This window comes from Rattus norvegicus, chromosome 11 (assembly GCF_021556685.1).
Source record: "Rattus norvegicus strain SHRSP/BbbUtx chromosome 11, alternate assembly SHRSP_T2T, whole genome shotgun sequence".
Taxonomy (NCBI): Eukaryota; Metazoa; Chordata; class Mammalia; order Rodentia; family Muridae; genus Rattus; species Rattus norvegicus.
Window position 1 is genome coordinate 41225122 of NC_141544.1, and position 27126 is coordinate 41252247.

The 27126-nt window shown below is 39.9% G+C and overlaps 1 protein-coding gene across 7 annotated transcripts in view; it reads right to left on the minus strand.

The window, feature by feature from the left end:
• The window catches only part of Grik1 (glutamate ionotropic receptor kainate type subunit 1), a 400463-nt gene extending 375252 nt beyond the window's left edge, over positions 1 to 25211 (minus strand). For 4 of the 7 annotated variants that reach the window (XM_087575986.1, XM_087575990.1, XM_087575988.1 and 1 more), the window contains exon 1: positions 24738 to 25211. In XM_087575986.1, coding sequence (XP_087432112.1) covers positions 24738 to 24855 — 118 coding nt within the window. In that variant the 5' untranslated portion in view covers positions 24856 to 25211. 7 annotated transcript variants of the gene reach the window in all.
• Between the last annotated feature and the right edge of the window lie 1915 nt (positions 25212 to 27126).

Here is a 27126-nt window from a genome sequence, read left to right on the forward strand (position 1 = left end):
TTATGCTTGCTAGGCAAGCGCTCTACCACTGAGCTAAATCCCCAACCCTATCAATTGAACATTTTTCAAACCAGAGGCAGATGATGTCCTCATTGGAGGTGACTCACGAGTGTTTAGAGGGACTGAGGAGATGGTTTTGTACGTAAGGGTGATTGATCCAAGTCTGACAATTCCAATTTTATTGACCAGACACTAGAAAGTTGTTTTGTGATATCTCCCCAGACACTACAGTACACACACACACACACACACACACACACACACACACACACCCTATGTACTGAAACTCACTCACATACATACTTAGACACACTTTCATACATTCACACTCACACCCACTCTTCTATACATTTACACTCCCACATTCTTACACAATCACATACACATTCGTCCACACATACACCTGTGCCATCACTCACACATACTCACCTCACACACAACCATTCACTCACCGACATACACACTCACACTCCCTACTCACATACACTCCCACTTTCACACAAATTCTCATGCATACTCAGATTCATACACACACACACACACATACACACACGCACACTTATACTCTCACAGGCTATCACTCTCACACACATGCTCACACACATTCACACTTACACTCATATACACCCCCACTCACAGAGTCAAACACATTCTCACAGACACTCAAATGCACACTCAGTGAAGGTGCAGTGCTTATCAAGTGTGTGAGAGGCTAAAGAGAAGCTAACTCACACCTAGGAGAACCCATAACTACCAGAATGGCTGGAGGAGCAAGAGAAAACCCAGAGACTGACAATGAACCTTAGGAGGAACTCAGCAGGGAGGGAGCAAAGGATTTCAGTAGACAAGCTCTATTCTGTCTTTAGTTTCTAGTTGTAGTTTTGATTAGCTAAAACAGTGTGAAACAGAAGGAGAGAAAGACTTTTTATTGAGCTCCTATGTTAAAAAGTGGTTAAAGAGTGATGGGGGCGATAGGGAGAAGCAGATAATATTCCTCCAAGAAAAGGTTTCTTGTTAATGAAATTATGGCACCACCAGTGATGTCAAAGTTAGCCTCTGCACATCCACAGGACACATCCAGGCTCCATATCATAAGAATGACTTCAGTGCTGTGAGTACAGGTGAATCTCAAAGAGGTCCATAAGTAATTGTTAATATAAGAATGCCTGGATGAGAGCTTTATCTTCTTAAATTTGAGAAAACTGAAACCATGTTCTGGTTCTTCTTTGTTATAATTTTTAACTGTGCAAAGATAACATTCTATAGATCACTTGTGAATTCTCAAGAACTTGCTGTCTACTTACCCACATGGGTATACTCACTGCTAGATACTATTTTTTGACTCATCTGTAAGATCATATTCTTAAAATGCCTTTTATTCCTAGAAACCATGAGATCGTCTAGATCTATATTGCCCTTGACAAAGCTGAGCTGCACTTCAGCAGGGGTATCATTACTGAACAGCACTGATTTCCACAAGGCATATGAACGAGTCAGGATTTCCCAGTGCCTCCATTTTCCTAATGGCTAAAGATCGACAAAGTTGTGAAAAACTTCTTGAACCTTTCACTCATGTGTCTTTTGATCATAGGAGGGGTCAAGAAGAAAGACAAGACCAGAGGTGCAACCGAGAAAGAATCAACAGGGACTTAAGCAAAAGAGAAATGTTTTTCTTTGATTTTTCTCCTCCAGGAATTCTTGCTCTCTTTGTTCATAGTTACTCACAGGGTAATAAGAACATTCTATTTCATTCCTCCACTTCTTCAAAGAGAAGGATTAAATTTTAATCCCTTGGGAACATAGCCATTGGTTAAATAGAATGGCAATTTTAATCAAAGAACTAGCTTCATTTCTCCCCACTAGACAGATAGACGTATTGGACATTGATGTGCACACACACCATCAAACAAAAGGTGTTTAGTTTGTCAAAGATCCAAATCATCTGTGAAGGCTCAGACTTGTCCATCCCTCAGTTGCCACCTGTCTTAATTGACTCAGCTCTATTCTTTCCTAGTAAGTCTCTGCTTCCCTGATAGAGCACATGTGGTCATTTTCATACCAGACGGGTGTCCTTGGCTTCCTGAAATCTTAGTCTTTGCCGAAAACAACCCTCTCATTCATAATATTACTCATTTAACAGAGGACTCATTATTTCTGTGAGTCAAATCCATGCACATGGAATTCTTCATTGTAAACTCCTTAAGCACACAGTTATTCACATAGATTGCAGTAGTCACATTCATGTATATATCAGCTTCTTGCACTGTAAACTCCATGACTATGTGGAGTAATTAATGTAGGTTATATGATGGTATGTTGAAGAGTTTTTAAAAAGTTTGGAGCTTTGACACAGAGAGTGCTGTCCAAGACACATCCCTGAATTGAGGTTAAACATTAACCAGTATCTTGTTTGTGGCCATACTTAAGAAAATAAGTCATCGATTTTCTTCTCTGAAATAAGGTTATAAAGAATACATGTTAAACTTATAAACTTATACTTAACTGTAGTACAGTTTAACATTTTGGTAAGGTTAGTTCTTTGCTAGGGGATGGTGGTCCTATGTTTCATGGACTGTTAGCAGTATTTTTGGCCATAGCAGCTCTCAAACAGAAATGTCTCCAAGCATTTGTAAATGACTTTCAAAGAGGAGGAATGTCACTTGTGGCTGAATAGAACTGTTTTGAGGGAAAGATTTGAATTAATATTTATTCCACAAGTAAGGTGCTACTGAAACCTGAGTGCAGAGCTTCCCTAATCTACCTCGCAATGGAAAGGAGAGGTGGGCTGGCTAATCTTCACTGCACAGCCCACTGTGAACATGATTAATGGGAACTGCTGTCATTCTTAATGGTTTGATTTTACAGTTTTGCAAATATCTTATTCTGTAATCATTCCCTGGGGGGGTTCTCAAGTAGAGACGGAGTCTTTATAAATCAATAAATAATAGGCCAGCATAGGTCAGACTTATAATATCTAAACTTCCATTCACATTCTTTATGTTTTTAATTAAGTCTTTTGAATCTGGCTTTGTTTCTCCGCACACAGCTCACTTTAACATGGGTATGTAAATTAAAGTACACTGGAAGCATGGAAATTAAAATTAGGCAAGGTTCCAAAACAAACCTAGTTGCAGTAAATTGAGAATTTTAATTTAATAGTTGCTGCTTACAATACACTCATATTCGTTTAGGTATAATACACTCAAAATCTAAAGGTGGACTGGAGAGGGCTTTGTAGGGAAGCAGATTTTACAGTTTTGTTTTGTTTGAAGGTACACTAACATATTTCTTCTAGGTAATACTGATGTTCTGTAAATAGAAGTAGGTCAAAGAAAGGGCTGGAAAGTAGTCAAATATAGACTATTGAAGCGATTAATTAGAAATTGTATTAATAAAATACTACCTTTCCTCCCTAGATACAAGATCATTTTTCATTTATTTGATTCAATACAGAAAATCTTCCTTCAGTTTACACAGTAGTTGAAGGGGTACGTTATAAACAATTACCTACTTCTTTGGAAAAATAAGGTTTGGTAAGTATTATGTAAGGAGAATGATACATCCCAAAAGATATTCAATTTTCAAGGTGAACCAATAAAACAACCAGAATATTAAAATTTTTGTAAGGATTTCACTAATGATTTGCTTGTTTCTTTAACACAAGACCATCACTATAAAAATTAATTTATTCCATGGAGTAATGCTGATTTTATGAATGCCTTACCAGTGTAATCTCTCTTCTGTTATTCACTACATAAACACCCTACCAATTGTAGAGTTTTCCATCATCCTGAGCGATTCCATATTTAACAAAGTTGATAGGTGGCGTGAGCCTCACTCCTCACACAAGAGCCCCTGAGACAAGGATTGTGTTTGGTAGGAGAGTTCTAGCCCAGGTGGGCTTGATGCCTCACTCTGTAGCCTTCCACTAGCTATTTGATGCTGCAATGTGTACTTATTTGGGTTGCTTTTGAAAGACAAATGGAAACATCGTCTTGGTTTCGAAGTGACTGAAGTTTAGACTGACCATCTCTTAGTCGGCTTACCGATGTTGTGAGATTCCGCTCCTCTTTGTAGCCTTGCAACCACTTCAGTTAACTTGGGCAGCTCTGGGAAAATCATAGGAAGTGATGATTATGAAACCTCTTTTAACTTTAGAAGAACAGTAATATCAGTGTGACACACAAGACCAAGCTACAGAGTGAGAATTATTTTATTTTACTTGATGTTTGTTCATTTATTTATTTGTTTTTACATATTTGTGTTACCCATAGAGTGAATAGTTTTTAGTGTGTGTATGTTGGGGGAGGGGGTGGAGGTCAATCTCAGTGTTTCCCTTTATTGCTCCGGATCTTATTTTTTTATATAAGAATATTTTCCTTCATTGTTTTAAAATATTATGCAATGAATTTGGATTATATTCACCCCAACTTCTCCCTTTACTGTCTTCCAGAGCTGCACACGCCCCCACTCCTTCCCAACTTTGTAAACTATTTTTTTAAAATAATCCAGTGATTCCTATTTGTGTTGTTCATATTTCCTGGGTGAAGGACCATCCACTTGATCATGGCGGGCCTGACAGGAGAATTCATCCTTAAAGCAAGTAGACAGACTTAGCCTCTCTTAGATACCATTCATTGTTCACGTCTCGTCATTTAGAAGTGGGAACTAATGAATAGTTTCCCACTACAAGGGGGAATGATGATTAGACTGAATTTACGCAGACACGGCTGCTGGGGATTTACGGGATCCAGTGTCCAGAAGATACTGTTCGCTCTGGTCATCACCATCCTCTGGTTATCATGATTGTTTGCACTTCCCCGCCTCATCTGTAATGGCGCCTAGGCCTTGGGAGGGATGTTATGGAAATGACCCATTCGTAGATGAGTACAATAATGATACTTTGACCAGTCATGGGTTTCTGCACTAATCATTGTCTATGACTGCACAAGGATGCTTGCCTGGAGAGGAGTGAGAGTTGCTCTAACACCAGATAGAAAGATAGGAGCCTACAGCGCAGCACCATATTCTGGGCCTTACCTGAGTTCCCCTGAGCGCTCCTGATCTAGTCTCATGTCTAACTTATTGTTTGGTCCAGGTTCCCACCGAATGCAGAGATCACCAGTCGTCCAGATCTTCTGGAAAGGGGGTCTCAAAGGTCCTCTGCTCTCTGCTTCCCCAGCCCTAGGATTACAGACACATGTTGGCATGCCTGGCTTTTGACTTGGGATCCAAACTCAGGTCCTCATGACTTTGTGGCAGGTAGTTTGACTGAGTCATATCTCTAGAGCAGGGATTACCACTCTTCCATACCCCTGAGAGGGTTCCAGTAACCTGACCTACAGGATTCTGTATCATGTGCACATAATTAAAGGTATGTGATTGAGTCTTTGTACAGAAAATTTGACATCTGCCTTTGATCCTATCTACACCATGTTTTTGATAGATTCCAAAGTAAAGGGCTGATATTCTGTTGGGTAACTGATATATAATGTTGAATTCCCCTTTTTCAAAGGACCTGAGTATCTTTCCAGGGCTCCACCCATATTATTACAGTCCATCTGGAAATGACACTTTTAAGCATTTCCTAGTCAGCTACAGTGAATAACTTCTATTTCGGCACAATTCTTATGTCTTAAATTTGTGATAATGCATTCAAGAGAAGGAACTAGATAAAAACTGGAGAAAAACTGCAAGAGAAACATAATAGAAGGAAGCTATCATTTACTTGGTTTGTAGCTCACAGAGGCGTTTTACAGATGTGACAGGGATCCTAGATTATCAAATTGCTTTTTCCCCCTGGTTAAGTAAAGAGATGTGGGTTTGAAAATGGGCTGCACTGTGGAGTTTTAATGAGCATTTGCTTACTCTTTCATCAAAATAGCAGAAAATTCTACAAACTTAATCTGTTTTCTTTTATTTCTTCTTCCTCTTCCTTTTTCGTTTATTCTTTTCCTTCTTTCTTCTCTTTTTTTTTCTTTTTTCTTTTCTTTTCTTTTTTTTTTTTTTTTTTTTTTGTTCCAGGATCAAGCCAGGAAGCTCACAAACTCTGCTTTAGGTTTTGTTTGCTGGCTTTGGAATTTTAAACATGCTGCAGCTCTCCAGAGTATGGAATATAAAGAAACATGGGCAAACTTGGCATTCAGGACACAGAGCAGCCAGCAACATTTAAAGTTATTCCTCTTCAGCCCTATAAAAATCAGTAACCCTGTTAGGTAAAAGAGGCTTTTCTAAGAGGAAATGATGAGGATTACGGAGGAGTATCGGAAAGGTTCAGAGAAGATAACGGAAATGTTAGCTTAATTGCCAAGGAGAATATGCAAATTAGATTCTAATAAACAAAGGCCTACAAAAAAATAAAAGCAAGTACATACAATATCAAAGCAAAACAAGAGAATACAGAAAAGATAATTGTTTTTCAAGCAGAATACAACTGTGTGTGTGTGTGTGTGTGTGTGTGTGTGTGTGTGTGTGTGTGAGAGAGAGAGAGAGAGAGAGAGAGAGAGAAAACCCAAGACCCAAGATTTGGTGAACTTTATTTTAAGCTTACTATAAGATCAATTAACTACTAAAAACCCTAACCTCATCATGATGAACTAGGCAAACCGTGCTCCAACTGGAGACACTGTTCCTAACTAGCTTTTGCATGTCTTTGAAACATAAAATATTTAAATTTCGTGTGCCAGAGAGCTCTATGTGCCAATTTCTCCTGTTATTTTTTCTCATAATGGCTTTTGTCAATCTTGACGGTTTATACCCCTTTTCCGAGCATTGATCCTATCACCCATTTGTGTGTTGATTATGAACTTACGCGTATTTTCTGAATCAAACATGGGCTCTGACCGCAGGTATTTCTGTTGTACAGACAACAGGTGATCTGTATGGACAATGCACCTCATTTGGCATTCTCAATTTCTCAGAACTCCCCATCTTTATTTCTGATGTTCACAGTGTGTTAATGCACACTCCATCACTGTCTGCTCTCTACCTGAAGTGGAGGTTAGTGTGGTGACCTGCATTTATTCTGGTTCCTCTGGTGGGCTATCAGAGCAAACCAAGATACCTGCAAATACTACTTCAGAGAAGTGCCCCTCCCTCTAGTACATGGAATCAAATCCAGGATCTTGCACATGCTAGGTATGCACACCACCCCTGGGACACAGCTGCAGCCCCTATGGAAGTAGTCGGACTTCTTGGAGAAATGACACCTTGGGACGTATCATTTGGTGTCCTGCCATAAACTTGCATTTAGTGCTTCCTGAGAAGCAACTATGTGACACACATTAGTGACTTCCCACCGGGTCTATAGCATTGTATTGTCTCCTTTATCTTGATATGGGATGAATGCCCCACATAGTTTTCAGCCTGAAAATGCCATAATTTTTCTACCAACAAAACCTTCTCAACTCTGGGATATTTGTTTTTCCATCTTCCTTCATTTACTTGAAAGTGAAGATATATAAGATATATATATATATATATATATATACATACATATATATATGTGTGTGTGCATGTATGTGTGTATGTAAATATATATACATATATATGATATATATGATATAGATAAATTATATATATATATATATATATATATATATATATATATACATACATATATATATATATATACAGATATAAATATATAGTTTTTTTCCTGGTCCCTTTTGGGATTTTTTTTCAGGGAAACTCTAAAATCTTCACACTTCTCTTTGGATCGTTAACACATTTTATCAGATTGTAATATCTGTATGTGGCCTCTGTGAGCCTCTGAAATATTTTTAGAATAAGAGTAGCTATAAATGTAAGAATGAATAAATGAATAAGAAAAGGGTGGAGAGAGGGCAGAAACCAAAATTAAATCCTCAGCCTCAGAAGGGAAAAGGAAAGGTCAGAAGCTACTAAAAACGCTAACGTCTGTTTGAAGGATGACCTCACATGAAACAAGACGGCACAGACTGCAGGAACTCTGCAGTCAACTGACTTTCACATGCTTTCTAGGAACTCTTTGACAGTCTCAGTCTTCTACAAGGACCACATTAGTCAGCCCTCATCTTCCTCATGCTGGCTTTAGGGCAGATAAATGATTACAAGATTCCTACACTGCAGGCCAGACTTCCTTTCTGACATTCTAGTTACTATGGCATGTTCAAAAAATGAATGATATATGTGACTCTTGAGATAAAGTTCTCTGTGCATACACATGTTTGGCCTATGCATAGGAGAACATTTGTTTGAATTGTCCCACTTAAGTTAGAACAATAAAAGTATAGCCTTGGTCTACACTCGGAGCTGACCCTGTGCCACAAATCTGTGTCTGGATCCCACCAGGAGAGCTGGTCTCCCATGAGTGCTGACACACCACCACTTCTGCTCCGAGGGACCTGCTGGGAGCCCTCAAGACACAGGAACTGACGAGCAGTCTGGGACAGGATCCTTCCAGTTTCCGTCAGCATGCACCCAGAGCTGACCATGCTCCACAATCCCATCTGAAGAGATTTGGTCTCCCAGGAGTGCTGACACACATGCCTACAGGAGGATCAAGTCATTGTCAGAGACAGTAAGACCAGCTAACACCAGAGACAAGCAGATGACAAGAGGCAAGTACAAGAAATTGCCAACAGAAAACAAGGCTACTTGGCTTCTTCAGTTCTCCCAGCGCAGTAAGCCCTGGATACTCCAACAAACTGAAAAAGCAAGATTCTGATTTAAAATCACATGCCATGATGATGTTAGAGGACTTTAAGAAGGACACAAATAACTCCCTTAAAGAAATACAGGACAACATGGGTAAACAGGTAGAAGCCCTTAAAGAGGAAACACAAAAATCCCGTAAAGAATTACAGGAAAACACAACAAAATAAGTGAACGAATTGAACAAAAACATCCAGGATCTAAAAATGGAAATGGAAACAATAAAGAAATCACAAAGGGAGAGAAAACCCTCGAGATAGAAAACCTAGGGAAGAGATCAGGAGTCATAGATGGAGTCATAGGAGTCATCACCTACAGAATGCAAGAGATAGAAGAGAGAATCTCAGGCAAAAGATACCATAAAAACCCCCAGTGAACTAGATTGTTGGGGGGAGGGTGGCAAGGTGGGGAGGATGGGGAGGGAACGCCCATAAAGAAGGGGAGGGGGGAGAGTGATGTTTGCCCGGAAACCGGGAAAGGGAATAACACTCGAAATGTATATAAGAAATACTCAAGTTAATAAAAAAATAAATATAATACTGAATACTGAAAAAAAATTGACACAACCATCAAAGAAAATGCAAATGGCCCCAAGAAAGAAGGTGGAGTAGCCATTCTAATATCGAATAAAATCAGCTTTCAACCAAAAGTTATCAAAAAAGATAAGGCAGGACACTTCATACTCATCAAAGAAAAAAAATATATCAAGATGAACTTTCAATTCAGAAAATCTATGCTCCAAATGCAAGGGCACCCACATTCATAAAAGAAACTTTAGTAAAACTCAAAATACACACTGCACCTCACAAAATAATAGTGGGTGACTTCAACACCCCACTCTCATCAGTGGACAGATAATAGAAACAGAAACTAAACAGAGACACAGAGAAAGTAACAGAAGTTATGAACCAAATGGATTTAACAGACATCTGTAGAACATTCCATTCTAAAACAAGAGAATATACCTTCTTCTCAGCACCTCATGATATTTTCTCCAAAACTGAACATATAATTGGACACAAAACAGGCCTCAACAGATACAAGATGATAGAAATAATCCCATGCATCCTATAAGCTCACCATGGACTAATGCTGGTCTTTGATAACAACAGAAACAACAGAGAGGCCACATACACATGGAAGCTGAACAATGCTCTACTCAATGATAACTTGGTGGAGAAAGAAATAAAGAAATTAAAGACATTTTAGAATTTAATGATAATAAAGGCACAACACACCCCAACTTATGGAATGCAATGAAAACAGAGTGCTAAGAGGAAAACTCATAGCTCTGAGTGCCTCCAAAAAGAAACTAGAGAGAGCATACACTAGCAGCTTGACAGCACACCTGAAAGCTCTAGAAGAAAAGGAGGCGAATGCACCCAAGAGGAGTAGACAGCAGGGAATAATCAAATTGAAATCAGCCAAGTGAAAACAGAAAGAACCATACCAAAAAAAAATCAACAAAGCCAGGGGAAAATCAACAAGATAAATAAACCCTTAGCTCAGCTAATCAAAGGGCAGAGAGGCAGTATCCAAATTAACAAAATCAGAAAAGAAAAGGGAGCCATAACAACAGAACCTGAGGAAATTCTAAAAACTCATCAGATCCTACTACAAAAGCCTATACTCAACAAAATTAGAAATCTGGAGGAAATGGACAATTTTCTAGACAGATATCAGGTGCCAAATTTAAATCATGGTTGATAAACCATCTAAACAACCCCAATAACTACTAAAGAAATAGAAGCAGTCATTAAGAGTCTCCCAACCAAAAAAAAAAAAAAAGCCCAGATCCAGATGGGTTTAGTGCAGAATTCTATCAGACCTTCACAGAAGACCTAATACCAATACTGTCCAAACTGTTCCACAAAACAGAAACAGAAAGAACACTACCCAATTCATTCTATGAAGCCACAATTACTCTTATACCTAAAGCACACAAAGACCCAACAAAGAAAGACAACTTCAAACCAATTTCCCTTATGAATATTGATGCCAAAATACTCAATAAGATTCTCTCAAATGGAATCTGAGAACACATCAAAATGATCATCCATCATGATCAAGTAGGCTTCATCCCTGAGATGCAAGATGATTCAATATAAAGAAATCCATCAATGTAACCCACTATATAAACAAACTCAAGGAAATAAAACACATGATCATCTCATTAGATGCTGAGGAAGCATTTGACAAAATTCAACACCCCTTCATGTTAAGTGTCTTGGAAAGATTAGGAATTCAAGGCCCATACTTAAACATAGTAAAAGCAATATACAGCAAACCATTAGCCAATATCAAACTAAATGGAAACAAACTTGAAGCAATCCCACTAAAATCAAGGACTAGACAAGGCTACCCACTCTGTCCCTACATATTCAATAGTACTTGAAGTCCTATCCAGAGCAATTAGACAACAAAAAGAGGTCAAAGGAATACAAATTGGAAAGGAAGAAGTCAAAATATTATTATTTGCAGATGATATAATAGTGTAGTCAAGTGACCCCAAAAGTTCCTCCAGAGGACTACTAAGCCTGATAAACAACTTCAGCAAAGTGGCTGGATATAAAATTAACTCAAAGCAATCAGTAGCCTTCCTCTGTTCAAAGTATAAAGGCTGAGAAAGAAATTAGGAAAATGGCATTCTTCACAATAGTCAGAAATAATATAAAATACCTTGGTGTGACTCTAACAAAGCAAGTGAAAGATCTATACGATGAGCTGAAGAAATAAATTGAAGATTTCAGAAGATGGAAAGATCTCCCATGCTTATGGATTGGCAGGATTAATATAGTAAAAATGGCCATCTTGCCGAAAGCAATCTTCAGATTCAATACAATCCCCATCAAAATCCCAGGTCAATTCTTCACAGAGTTAGAAAGAGCAATTTGCAAATTCATTTGGAATAACAAATATTCCAGGATAGCCAAAACTATCCTCAAAAATAAAAGAACTTCTAGGGGAACCAACATCCCTAACCTCCAGTTGTATTACAGAGCAATAGTGACAAAAACTGTATGGTATTGGTACAGAGACCAGCAGGCAGAGCAATGGAATAGAACCAAAAACCCAGAAATGAACCCACACAAGTCTGGTCACTTGATCTTTGATAAAGAAGCTAAAACTATTCAATGGAAAAAAGACAGCATTTTCAACAAATGGTGCTGGTTCAGCTGGAGGTCAGCATGTAGAAGAATGCAAATTGACCCACTCTTATCCCCTTGTACCAAGCTCAAGTTCAAGTGGATCAAAGACCTCCACATAAAACCAGATACAATAGAAGGGAAATAGGGGAGAAGCTTTGGACACTTAAGCACAGGGGAACTTTTCCTGAACAAAACACCAATGGCTTATGCTTTAAAGTCTTTGATAGACAAATGGTACCTAATAAAATTGCAAAACTTCTATAAGGCAAAGGACACTGTTAAGAGGACGAAATAGCAACCAACAGATTGGGAAAAGATCTTTACCAATCCTATATTCAATGGAGGGCTAACATCCAATATATAAAAAGAACTCAAGAAGTTAGATCCAGAGATTCAAATAACCCTTTAAAAAATGGGCTACAGAGCTAAACAAAGAATTCTCAACTGAGGAATATTGAATAGCTGAGAAGTACCTAAAAAATGTTCAACATCCTTAGTCATCATGGAAATGCAAATCAAAACAACTCTGAGATTCTACCTCACAACAGTCAGAACAGCTAAGATCAAAACCTCAGTAGATGCTGGAGAGGATGTGGAGAAAGAGGAACACTCCTCCATTGTACATGGGATTGCAGACTGGTACAACCACTATGGAAATTAGTCTCGAGGAATATTGAACTGCTGAGAAGTACCTAAAAAAATGTTCAACATCCTTAGTCATCAGGGAAATGCAAATCAAAACAACCCTGCGATTCTAGTTCACACCAGTCAAAATGGCTAAGATCATAAGCTCAGGTGACAACAGATGGTGGTGAGGTTGGGGAGAAATAGGAACATTCCTCCACAGTTGGTGGGATTGCAAGCTGGTATAACCACTCAGGAAATCAGTCTGGAGGTTCCTCAGAAAATTAGACATAGTACTACCTGAGGACCTCTCCTGGGCATATACCCAAATGATGCTCCAACATATAACAAGGACACATTCTCCATTGTGTTCATAACAGCCTTATTTATAATAGCCAGAAGTTGGAAGAACCCAGATGTCCTTCAACAGAGGAATGGATATAGAAAATGTGGTACATTTACATAATGGAGTACTACTCAGCTACTAAAAACAATGACTTCATAAAATTCATAGGCCAATGAATGGAACTAGAAAATATCACCCTGAGTGAGGTAACCCAATTACAAAAGAACACAAATGATATGTACTCACTGATAAGTGGATATCAGTCCCAAAACTCAGATTACCCAAGATACAATCCACAGACCACATGAGGTTCAAGAACGAGAAAGAAAAAAAGTGTGGATTCTTCAGTTTTTCTTAGAAGGGAGAACAAAATACTCATAGGAGGAAATAAGGAGACAAGTGTGGAGCAGAACCTGAAGGAAAGGCCATCCAGAGACTGCCACACCCGGGGATCCTTCCCACAGTCAGTCACTAAACCCAGACACTATTGTGTAACTTGGATACCAAAACGTGCATGCTGACAGGAGACTGACATAGCGGTCTGCTGAGAGGCTCTGCTGTAGCCTTACAAATACAGAGGTAAATGCTGGCCAATCACTGAACTGAGAACAGGGTCCCAATGGAGGAGTTAGAGAAAGGACTGAAGGAGCTGAAGGGGTTTGCAACCCCATAGGAAGAACAACAATATCAACCAACTATACCCCCCCACTCCAGAGTTCTCAGGGATTAAATCACCAATCAAAGGGTACACATGGATAGACCCATAGCTCCAACTGCTTATGTAGCAGAGGAAGGCCTTGTTGGGCATCAATAAAAGAAACACTCGTAAAGGCTTGATGCCCCAGTGTAGGGGAATGCCAGGGCAGGGAGACGGGAATGTGTGGGTGTGGGAGCACCCTCATAGAAGCAGGGGGAGGGGGAATGGGATAGGATATTTTGGGAGGGGAAACCTGGAAAAAGGATAACATTTGATGTAAATAAAGAAAATATCTAATAATAATTTTTTTAAAGTATGTAGACAAGATACGGGGAGATGACTCAGCAGTTAAAGGCATTAGCTGGTCTTCCAGGGAACCTGGGTGACAACATGTCCCTGGATTCCTTCTGCAACCATGAGCCCTGACAAGATAATACTTTAACTTGCCTACCATATCCATTTTCTTTAAGGCACATTCTGGTTTCATTTTATGGGACTGTCCTGATTTTTAAAAGAGTGTAGATTGGTGTTGAGATCTCTGCATTGTGAAATTTTTATGCATTTTGTTTGCCAATTATTTTTCATTCATCTACATATAAACTTTCCCACTTATCAGACAAGTTTATGAGAAAAATGAAGGTGTTAAGAAAATAACAAGAAGGTGACTCAGGATATGGCCTGACTGTTGGGATCTCAGGCACTGTTAGCAACCACAGTTTCCTACTCAGATGTTAGAAAGGTGCTTTAAAGTTGTTGAGGACGTGGTTAAATACTCTTATTTTCAGTTATTTAAAAGTTTTGCATAACTTTATATATCATATAGAATATATTTTTTTAAAAAACCGATACAATTTTTATAGCTGTTCAAAGGAATTTCTGTATATTTCTCTTTCCTAAATGCTTGTGAGGCCAAGAATGTAATACTGTGTGTATGTATATGAGAACAAATGGTTGTCTAAAACATCTTTGTTCGATTTTCATTTTTTCTTTACGATATCTTCCCCATCCATTAGTCTTGTGCATCTATGGTAAACATTCCACAGAGGTAGTAAAGTATGATCAATCCATCTCAGCAGGATTGTAAACACATCCATGTAGTCTCTGTTCAATATAGTCAAAGAGATAATTCTTATGACCACAAGAATTTTGAATGCAAATGCAGCCTGAGGAAACATCAATTTGGCAATTGTCTCGTGACTCCCCATGCTTCCTTTCTCTGTCCTTTTGTCATCTGTAATCACAGGGAAGGTGTTCATTCTCACCCCCTCCCCTAGATATTCAAAATGCAGCTAATGTTTTGTGTGTGTGTGTGTGTGTGTGTGTGTGTGTGTGTGTGTATTTACCAAATAGAATATTTGAGGCACAGGAGAAAATGCAACTGGCTTATCAATATAAATGTGTTTAGATTTGAATATATATAATATTTTTATGTTAGTCTACACAATACAAAGATAATAATGAAGTTGGTAATATCATACATCATACTCTATGCATGTAATTACATAAAATCAGACAAATATTACATGCAGCATTATCTACTATAATAATGCATACAATTAATACACATGGTAAGGGTTGTATGCATTGCATTTTATACATTTAAGTATTAGTGTAAATGTTGTACAGCAAATAATCATGTACATGTTTGTTTGCATCTTAATTAGTATCTCTGTTATTTTATAAATGCATATAGATAGAGAAAGAGAGAGACAGAGACAGGTAGTGGTAGAGATGGTGGCTCTAATCACATTAGCTTTCTCTTTAAAACATCAGGCAACTACAGTGTAAAATTCTTTCACTGATGCAATTTTGCAAGTTTTGCCTCACAAAGGACCCAGAATTGAGGTGAGCGTGTGATAATAGATCAATCTCATTACCTTTGGACAGTTGGAGTCAAGGCTAGAGGAAGACGGAGCATAGACTGTGTTTCTAAGGTGAGACCCATCTGATGTCCAGTCAGGGGTGTGGACAGAGATACAATGCAGTCAACACCAAAACAGGGATCAAACTGGGGGAACACTGGTCTCACGGGTGGCCTGGAGGACTGTGTGCTCTCTAGAGAACTTTAATCTTTAAGACATTTGTATAAATACACATTGAAAGTTGACAGTGAACAGTTTGATATGACCCAGTGGAATTTTGGGCTCTTGTGCCTAGTTAAGTTTAATGACAGAAAAATAATACTAGTTCCACGTAATTGGCTCGAGACTATCAATGTCAGTCATAGCATAGCTGTATGTCTCCCTACAGTAATGCCTCAGTTCATCCAAAGGCACCAAGTGCAGATGTGCGCTGATGCCCCTGCTCACTACATCACCTTCAAGCTGATGGGCAGGGGAGTGACTTTCCTCAGAGATGTCATGACAAAGCAAGGAAGAAACCCTTAAAGCTGGAAGGACTCTTATTACAGCCAGCTTTCACCATGCCTATCTGCATGCAAATGACTGCTTCAATCACCTAGAATCTGAAGAATGGCTGCTTTATCCAATCATGTTTAAATTGGACAAGAGTAATGACAGGAATCAATGTGAAAGAAATATCCCCGATTCTCAGCCCTAACAAAATGAACACATTTTCCCCGTCTCTACTCACTGTAAGTTCTCTGTAAGTACAAAGAAATATAGGCAGCCATCGAGTGCTGAGAGCAAGAGAAATGGTCTTCCCTAGGGAAGAGCACACTACCTAATTATTTAATACCAAACATACATAATATAGACTACACTTATATATTTACGAATATCTACATGTGTACACATATATACATATATATTATGTGTACATTATTATATACATACACATACATGTATGTAACAAGAGAGACCAGAAATTTGAAAGATCAATGAGGGGAATACGGGAGTGTTTAGACGGAGTAAACGAAAGGGGGAAGTGATGTAGTTATATATGAATCTCAAAAAATAAGAGAAATAATTTAAAAAAAGAACAAATTGAATGTGACATCATACCCTCAGGTCTGTATTATTCTATTAGTGTTTTCTATTTTAATGCAGAAATTGTTCGAAAGAACATATTTAGTGGCTTTTTCATAGTTTAAAGCTGTAAGATTGTTTTCTTTTTTTTCGGAGCTGGGGACCGAACCCAGGGCCTTGCGCTCACTAGGCAAGCACTCTACCACTGAGCTAAATCCCCAACCCCGTATGATTGTTTTCTTAACCATTCTTTGCTGTTGAACATTTACAATGGTTTATAACGTGTCTTGACAGTGCAGGAAGCAAGTGCATAAATAGTTTTGTGGTTCAAGTGTATCCCAGGACGTAAAAGAACACAAACTATCCAGGATTCAAAAGGTAAAGATTGCCTTTCCACTTCAGAGATGGCTCTCATCATCGATCCACTGCTCACATCTTTTACAATATAAACATAGCAGGGCCCTCTGAATGCAGCTTATGTTTATAGATTCGCAAGTTTTATAAACTAATGTTTTAGAAGTAGTTTAAAATTTAAAAAAGGGCCAAGGAGATAATTCAGTTGTTAAAATGCTTCATAGATACTGTGTGTATGTGTGTGTGTGTGTGTGTGTGTGTATACATAGAGTATTATCTATGTGTAGTATGGTTATACACACACACATATGTATAATTAGAAGTATTTTAAAATTTAAAAAAAGGACCAAGGAGATAATTCAATTGTTAAAATGCTTCATAGATACTGTGTGTGTGTGTGTTTGCATGTGTGTGTACAGTATTCTCTTTGTATAGTATATATATATATATATATATATATGTGTGTGTGTGTGTGTGTGTGTGTGTATTAATGTACACACACGCATGCACACATGCACGCACGCATGCAGCATTCTGGACCATGGGAGGTAGAGACAATCGAGTCTCCAATGCTTATTGGATAGACAGCCTTCAATTGGAGATCATCTCAAAAACTAAACAAACTTAACCATAAAAAAAGGTGGCTGAACCCTGGGTAATAATACCCAGTATAGTTGACCTCTGATCTACACACAAACACACACACACACACATACACACACACACACACACACACACATACACACATACACACACACACACACATACACACATACACACACAAACACTCCCCCCCCACATGCATATCTTTGCACATATTACACATAATACAATAAAATGAACCTTCAGAGTTGCAACTGACTTCTCATTAAAAAAAAAAGACCCGATTTTCACCATCCTTTTCCAATTTGAATTATGAAGTATTTTATCTGCTCTGGGAATTGAGTATCGATTTTTAAAGCATATTTAAGCTGTTTTGCTAAGGAAGGAATTCTTGCAAACAGATTGTTGTAAGTTTCCATTCAAGGACATCAGTACTTAACCACCTTTAACAGAGTATATTCCAATGCCTAAATCAATATTCATAGTTAAATTACACTTAATTAAATATGAAAAAAACATGCAGTAGTTGAAAACCCAGAAGTTAATGACTAAGTCTCCATAATCTATTTGCAGAATTCTCAGGAAGACATATAGACATTTTTGTCTAAAAGTAGTTTTTATACAAAATTTATTTTGTTAATAATTTTCTAACATTTACTGCTGTCGTTTTTAATTTTGAGAAGATTCTTAGAAAACCCACTATTTAGCATACTATATGGAAGAGGATTTTTTTCTATTTCTCTTAATAGATTCACTTACATATCTTTTTGCACTGAGAGGAGGTAATTCCAGAAGTCCTGATATACTTTGAGACTTCTGGTTTTAATGTATTTTACTTCTTAATAAGGTTTTAATTTATCGAAGCAAGGAGTAAATAGCCCACAGAATTCTCACATACAGCAGTGTCTCACACACATCAATATACTCAATGACTCCTGTTATACACATCATGAATTACTGTGGCATATTTGTCAAAATTAAAGAGCCATTATAAATACTATAAATAATAAGTGTTGATTTTTATGCAAAGTGCTTAGATTTTACCTCACATCTTTTACAGTCTTTCATAAATCTTATGAGAATGCTACTTTACTTTTTTTTTCTCATTTTGTCTCAGTAAGTTTGTCTGTGGTGTGACTGTTCTATGGCTTTCCATGACCCTGTCACTCCTGATAAGTTATTGATAGTCTATATTGAAGGGAGACCTTGTGCTGGAACCTGTCTGCTCTTTTATCATCATTGGAGTCGGGAAAGACCAGATAGTCAAGATTCCTTTTCTACCACACTCGTTATGAAGGACTGGCTGCTATAGACTACAATGACCATCTTCCCCTGCCTCTCCAACCCTGCCCTCCTTGGGAAATTTGACTCTTTGCCTGCATTCAATGCAGATGAAACAGAGACCAACCAGTTGGCTTTTGTGTTCTTTTAACACATGGGTGGGGCTTGGGAAAGCACTTCCTCATTTTCACTGGGAGACGTTTCAGTGGTTGTGCATTGATTGCCATCCCTGGTTCTAGAACCATCCTTTGCTCTGAGGACTCTTGAGTGTCAGCTGCAGTTGCACAGGAAGCTCCTGGGACACCATTGTTTCAGGACTTCTCAGTTGACCAGGCTAGGAAAACCCTGTGTGTACGTTCTAAACTCTTTACAGATTGAGTTTTTTATCAGCTGTTAAAGAAAATGGATGTTCTGCCTTAACATTGACTGTTCTGGAATTTGTTCAGGATACTAAATAATTCACTTTAATCCATTCTCTTTTGCATCATTAAATGAAACTAGTGAGTTATAATGACACCCTATTCTCCAAATTAATAAAAATTAATCATCAGTTTTCTACAAAATAAAGCAAACCTGGGAGTCTGATCCCCAAAACCCATATGGCTAAAGGGGAGATATTATGTATAATGTCCCAGAATGCTACCCCACTTCAGTAAGTAAGTATATGTTGAAAATTAAGGTCTGATTTTTAGTCATACATTATAATGAACCCTAGTTTCTGAATCTCCCTTAGAGTCTCTCTAAAAATGAAACATAAAAAAGGAGTGCGGAAAGTGAAATATACTTAGGAAGGAGCAGGACTTTGTGTCTGAGTTTCAGAAGTGCTGAAATTTTATTTTGTTTTCATTCCTTTGGTCAATATTTCTTCTACCATGTTCTAGATTCATACGTTCGGTGGGACACTGATACTTGTGATGCAACAAGAAATTGGGGTCCTTTCAGGTTTAAACAGAAGATAAGTGGTTTTGTGATTTTATTTCTCTGAAAGGTTTCAATGTATTTGTAATGTGTATATGCAAATAGATTTCATGATTCCTGAAGCAACGTCAACTTTGCATACTAGATCAGAGAAAGAGATTGTTCTAGATTACAGACCTCCTGCCCTGTTCACTAATAAAATGAGGATGTGTCTTCATTGACTTTCATAACCTCCCATGCAATGTGCAGAGGTTACTGCAATTCACCTTTACTTCAGATCTACAAGTCTGTAACTAATCTTCAACTGGTTGACCAGTTTTAAAATGGCAGTCAGATATGTGAATCTCCTTCTTGGATTTCTTCATCTCTGTCTTCTGATACAAATAGACTTTACAAACTTGGGGTTATATGAATGAGAATATGGAAAACAGGGAGGACTGGGGTAAAGCTGCCACTGTCTCTGATGCTCTTCTTCAGATCCATGCCAATCAACCATGAAATGAGCTAAAAAAATGTTTTCTAGGCATACGTGTGTATTTCCTCTCCAATCTGATAACATTTATTGAATGTTTCCTAAAGGGAGCATGCTTCCTTGCTGCTAACAATATCAAATATAAGCCTTACCCATTCTCTGTCACATCCAATCATCTCACGGAAACAGTCTAGACCTCCTACATTCTATTAGAACATGGTATATGCATATATGTCGGAGCATACGCAAACCCATAAATATTTCACCTGAGTTTAATGCAAGAACTTAAAAAAAAAAAAGAGCTACCTTCCTGGTCACATGTTTCTAACAGTTAGCGTTATGATTTAGTGAGAGTCTCCAAAGCACAGTGGTTCCCAATGAAAACGAGATCACAAACCACAGACAAAAAGCCCAAGTTGAGAGGAACGTGGTACGAACATCAGGCTCACAAAGTCAGTTTCATTCTTAAAACCAATACAGGGAGAAGAACAAGACAAATGATCGTCTGACTTCAGGAGTGTGCTAGAACCAGCTCGCAACTCCACTGTTTTGTTTTTTTGTTTGTTTGTTTGTTTTGGGTTTTTTTTGTTTTTTTGTTTTGTTTTGTTTTGTTTTGTTTTGTTTGTTTGTTTTGCACTGAAATAGACCTTCAGGATTCTTTCCAGGACTAGCTGGTGTGAAGGCCAAAAAACTTCCCAAAGTGCCGGTGTCTCTGGAAGTGTGAATCTGTTTAATGTAAGCAGGTCTTTTTAACACAAGAACAAACTCCCTTCTCGACTCCTTTTCCAAGTTTGGCAGCACGAACTACTTATGCTCTATGCATTTTCAGGCCGTAATGCGACCCTTCTCATCTACAGAATAAAGCACACCATTGGCAGTACATGGGCTGATGATTCTACAAAGGTTTGAAAATTTTAAAAAAAGTTTAATGAAAGGTAAGATAACAGCGGGTATTAAATTGCTACAATATAAGCTTCAAGGGCAATGCATGCCTATCCTTTTGGTTTATGGTTGTATGACAGTTGAGAATAACTCATTGGATCTATGTCGTATGAAGAAGAACCAATGGCTTTAAGGCATAGGGACACCTGTTTTTAGTAATCTCTATCATTTGACTGCCTCCCCCAAATAAGGATAATTTTAAATATCTGGTGTTTGCACTGTCGTCGCAGCATCAAAATACGACAATACAAACCCAAATGGGAACTTTGGGTATTGGCCTGTTAAGGTCTTTTAAAAATGGTGCTACAGACGTAAAACAAACAATTGACATAAAACAAATAAATTGGGCCTCTTAGAATACAGAATTTTCACTGCAGATCGCCGCTTCATCATATAAATGCTCACATGTCTCTTTTTATGTGAGACATCTAACTACCTGGTTTTCGATGTTGCGTAACTGCTTTGTTGTAAGCTGCAGAATTGGTATTTAACTGTCCTGTGTGCGATACGAGGACCAGACGCGAATACTGATAGCTCCAGGTGAGGGATTTAGACTTGGAAGTACTAAATGCTTTAGAAAAACAAAGCGCATTAGAATTTAAGCCTAGGATTCTAAAAAAAAAAATGTCACCCATAAAATTAAGTTAAAAGCAAACCACAACAATAATGCGATTGACCCCCAACCACTCCGTAAAGGCCCCTCGTATGCTATCTCGTGCCCTGTTCCTATTAATTTTCATTAACGGGGCACCGCCGGTCCTGTTAGCTTTAACTTGACATCTCACACACAATCACAAAGGCCTGCGGAGAGTGGCTAACTCTCACTGAGACACACACCCAGTAAGTGACGGAGGTGGGACCCGAGCCTACACATGTTCCGCCAAGTCCTGTTTCAGAAGCTTGGCCACCCCCTTTAGTCCCTAGCTTTCCCCTCACGTTCCTGACTGCTGAAAAGACGGACTGAGCGTATCGGTAAATAAAGCTTCCTGTTACTAATAGAAAGGACTCTTCCCCTTTCCGCCCGCCCACATGGGGTATTTCCCCCACGGATGGAGCCGTACTACGTTTGGATATTTTAGAGGGTGCCGATGATGGTGAGGCTCACAGGCTAGCTAAACGTTTATGGTGGCTAACTGCTTTCTGATGTATACCGGCATACAGAAGAGAAGCTGAACTGACTCCAGCTAGTGATACGTTTCAGGCTCATTTTACATCCTCTGTAGGATGCGGGAACAGTTCCTCGATGCAGCAGTGACATTCAGGGTGCCGCACTCTACGGGATTCCCTTTGTGGTTTCCCAGCTTATATGAGATTACCGATACACTCATATTCCAAGACATATCCTCCACAGACCCGTGCTAGAACCTGACGTGTATTCATTTTCAGTAACTCCTAAGATCCCATGTGTGAAATTTATTCTAAATTTGCACTTTCCTCAGTTGCTAAAGTTTGAGCAGCTACTCCAAGAAAGCTCCGAAGCGCCATTTGGCTGCCTTTTCCATATGAAGGCAATTAGAAGCGTCTGGCTTTTATCCTGAACTTTAAGATCGTTTAAAATTGAGCAAACGCGTACATTGATAATCAGGAGTCTCTGTTGGCTGACCGGGAACTTGGCGGGTTGTTGGGAAGAGAAAGGAGATGAAAGTGGATACGATTTCATTTCTTCTTCTCACACACAGAGTTTTGTTTAGTTCTCCCATTCCCTTGATATTTCGCATCCAACAGTGGGCTTGACTGACAAGAAACTCACTGTGAAAGGCAGGTTCCCTCTGAGACAATGCTGGTTTCCATGGTGCTGAATTTTGTCATTTAGAAGCTATGTGTGGGTCCTTACATACAGAGTGCCAGTGCCCATGCCAACAACAGGTCACACAGGGCTATAGAAGGGAGACAAGTGCGCCGCATATAAACTCCAGCTGTGTGCCTCGTATAAGCGCTAGCACATGCAATGTTCTTTCCTACTCTGTAGCTTATATTTAAAGGAAAGAAACTTGATTGTTTTGTGGTAAATGTCATAAGGTCAGTGAGGGATGTTGGTTTCATTTTGAAAACAACTTTCGAACAGCTGATTGTGATTGCTTAGGACTTTGCAAGCCATTTCTAATCCAAGGTTGTCATTTTCAAGATGCAGAACAAAAAAAAAAAAACAAAAAACAAACAAACAAAAAAAAAAACCACCTATTAAGTTAATAGCCCCTGGAAACTGTTACACATTTTCATTACTTTGTCTTCTTCCCATTATTGTTTTACTAAACCAAGAACTGATAGCATCCCAAGTCCAGTCTTGAATTTCTCTTGGGCAACGATTGTTTTATTATAATCAACTGTGATTCTTTACCAACCGTTTGGAAATCTATCATTACAGAGTCTAAACGGTGTAATACATGAACATTTCCCTCCACAGTCTAGAAGAAACATGTAAAGTTTGTGCTTGGGATTTTTCCTTTCCTTAAAAACTACACGTTCTGTGCCTAGAGAAAACGCCCTTCAAACAGTAAGTTTAGTTTTTGGAGTGGGGGACATATTCAGTGCAAAAGTAAGTAAACAAGCCGTAGGTTCAGAATTTTTCTGAGGGTCTCACTAGTTGAAGTAGTCACTGAGGGACCTGGATGGCTTAGGAGCCTCACTGTGAACTGCTCTGCAAGGTGCCACTCAATCAATTCTTCGAAAGAGTATCGGTTGTAAACCTTGGAGTCATGAGAGATGGGGGAAGCCGGGAGACCGGTCAGCAGTCAACACTTCTCCTAATGGCTCTCCCTCTACTAAGAGTAGGGACTGATAAGGCACTCCGAAAATTAAAATACAGAACCTACAGTAGTTTGAAAGGAAAAACTTTGGAGGTTTGTCAGTGCCCAAAGCCTAGACCGCCACTGACCAAATCTTGGCAGTGAGGCTGTGCACGCAGCTACATGAGTCCACAATGGCCATTCTGTTAGAAACGCTGGCCTTTGGCTCTGTGACACCGCAGGATTTCTATCTTTAGTGTTCTAGTAGTCTCTTTTTAATGTCTTTGGAGGTTTAAGCCTAACCTCTCCTGGAAGTTGTCTGGTTTGGGGGATTAGAAGACATTGAGTAGCAAGCAGATGGGTAAGATTGGGCAGGGAAAGGAAACTTTAGTAGTCACTGACCATCCTCCCATCTCCTTCCGCCCTCCAGCTCTCCAGTGGACACCTTCAGACTTTCTAGACTCCATACAAAAGAACGCAAATTAGAGATGAAAACTTGAAGGCTTTGGGCTAACATGCTGTGTGATATATTCCCGTGGAGCTAATGGTTCAGGGATTCTATTGTTAAGGCTCTGGCATGCTTTTCTGTAATCCGGACTAGTGGACTAGTGGACATCCACTTAGGCACCTGGAAGAGAGATTTCACCCCGCCTCCAATCGCCCAATTCAAGTGGTCAAAGGCGCGCGCGTGACTTGGTGGTAGAGTAGGAGCCAGCTCAGTTGAGCCTGGTTCCCTGCACTATTGCTCGGGTTCTTAGATCTCTGATTGAAAAACCCGCCAACCATACATTCCCGGAAAGCCTGTACCTGTCAGGAGGGAAGCAGTGACGGACTCCCGCTTTAGTGGGAAGCTCTGGGTGCTCAGTGGCCCCCTTCTCCCCAACTCCCATCCCCGCACCAGCGCGCACTGCCTCGCCCGGGGCGCGCTGAGCCTTCGCGGGTCACAGAGAGCGACCGCGACCCCTGGAGCTCATGGCTTGGAGCGCTTCCGCGGGCTCACTCACCGATCCTGAGCACTTGAGGGGAGGTCTGAGGGAGGATGTAGCACAGGAAATAGAGGAGTGTCCAGCTGGTGTCCCTGGTCCAGAGCCCGGGTTGGATAAGGACTGTGCTGCGCTCCATCTTTCAAGCTTCTTAATTCATGCCGAAACCCAGTTGTGGCCTCACGCCCGCAAGATGCACCCAACTTGGGCTGGGTCCCCGCCTCATCCTCCCGGAATGCTCCGAGTCTGCACACCGCGCGCTCTCTGCTCTCAGGAGAGCGAGGTGGAGGGAACAAGCGTGGGGACGTGAAGCGGGCTTCCGAGAGCGAGCTGCTTGGGGCTTCTTGCACCGGTCGTTAGCCCATCACTGCTCGTCCTCCTCCTCCTCCATGGGCTGCATACCTCCAAGAATCGGCAGGATTCTGCTCCTGGAGCCCAGAGACCAGCTGAGGAAAGTTGCTACCTCGGTTTGCTGTAACGTCTCACTCATTCGTCCTCTGGTCAGATGCAGAAGTGATGGGTGGGGGAGTGGGGAGAGGGTTCAGGGTGCAGTGAGGAAGAGAGAAAAAGGGGGAAGATGACACCCAAGGAGACAGGGAACTGGGTGAATTGGTGCAGCGCTCAGACCAGGCAGGATGAGCTCCAGCAGGTTTACTGTGATAGAACCCCGGCTTTTGCTTGTTTCTCAGTCCTGCTTTCCCTCCTCCCCTTTTGGCCCCACCCTTTATTTACTGCCCGCCCCAGCCAACCCTACTAACCCAGCCAGACACACTCAGTAGCGCGCATATTCTCGCGCACGAGCTCGTGGACACACACACACACACACACACACACACACACACACACACACACGCACACACACACACACTTCCACAGTGCACTCACACATGCAGCCACTGTCCCTCAACTTTGCGCTGTGGTGCTGGAAAGTCTATTGAGTCTTGCATCCCCAAGAAGGATCAAATCTAATCTATTGGTCCCTAGGCAAAGGGAGTTCTGCTATCCCCTGTAAATGACAACCTTATACCTAGGTTCCTATAACGGGAATCTTAGAGATGCCTAGCACGTGATAGGAAATAACAACCTCAGAGGGTAATATTTAAAAATTACCAGAGTTTCCATTTTTAACTCTGAAAAGAATGAAGAGAAAGGAAGAGGAGGAGGAAGAAGAGGGAAAAGAAATAGGTACTCTTCAGCCTTTTAAGATTATAGCGACTCTTCCTACTTGGACAGGGCATAATGTCTTGAAAATTGCTTCCATTTACAAGAGCAGAACTGAGAAGAGGCCCGCAGCTTTTCTTAATTTCTTTTGACTGTCACATTGGCGCACTGGAAGTAGGCTATTTTAACAATGTAGGTTTAGAGACCATTTCTCCGTAGAAGGACAAGGACACTTCCCTTGGGAAATCAGCGTTTGCTCATGTTGGCTTAATTTCCTATGAGCTTTCTGGGGAATGTTCCATATAAATGTTTGCTGGTTCTGTATGAACACCTCAAGGTGTTCTTTTTTTTCCTAAGTAGGGATTTGGAAAGTTGATCTAAATTGAGTTAATTCATAATAGAAACACTTGTAATTATATGAGCCCAGAAAGTGAAAAGATTACAAGAGTAGTGTGTCTTAAAATTCACTTAATCCACAAGTGCACGTTGAATGGCAGAGACTCTGTTACCTGAAGAATTTATCATGAGAAAAACCACACTCTCTTTTCTAAGGAGAGGCTTTAGTGTCACTGCGGGAGGCTAGTAGGTCAAATTGTATGTGTACTTCTCCATTTTTCCAGATGAGAGTTGAGGAAATAAAACAGGTACTCCAATGAGATGATTCATGTAAATTTAGGGGAGCACCTTACCAATGAAAAGGGTCAAGGACATAAATGGCTGTGGCCAGAGACATGAAGCTCTTGTATTGAAGAAAGAGGGCCTTCTTTGTGTTGGTTAACTGAGAAGAAAAGTAAAAGTAAGAATAGGAAATAGAATTTTAAAAAATCTTCAACTTATTTCAAACTGTTTCTAAAATCAGATAGAAACAAAGACAAGATCTTCCCCAAAAGTCAGCTATAGTCTCCATTACCCATCCATTTCTCCATCCAACCATCCATCCATCCACCCACCCAACCATCCATCCATCCAACCATCCATCCATCCACCCACCCAACCATCCATCCATCCAACCATCCATCCAACCACCCATTTGCCCATCCATCCATCTACCCACCCACCCACCCATCTGCCCATCTATCCATCCATCCATCCATCCATCCATCCATCCATCCATCCATCCATCCACCCAACCATCCACCCATCTGCCCATCCATCCATCTACCCACCCACCCATCTGCCCATCCATCCATCCATCCATCCATCCATCCAACCATCCATCCAACCACCCATCTGCCCATCCATCCATCTA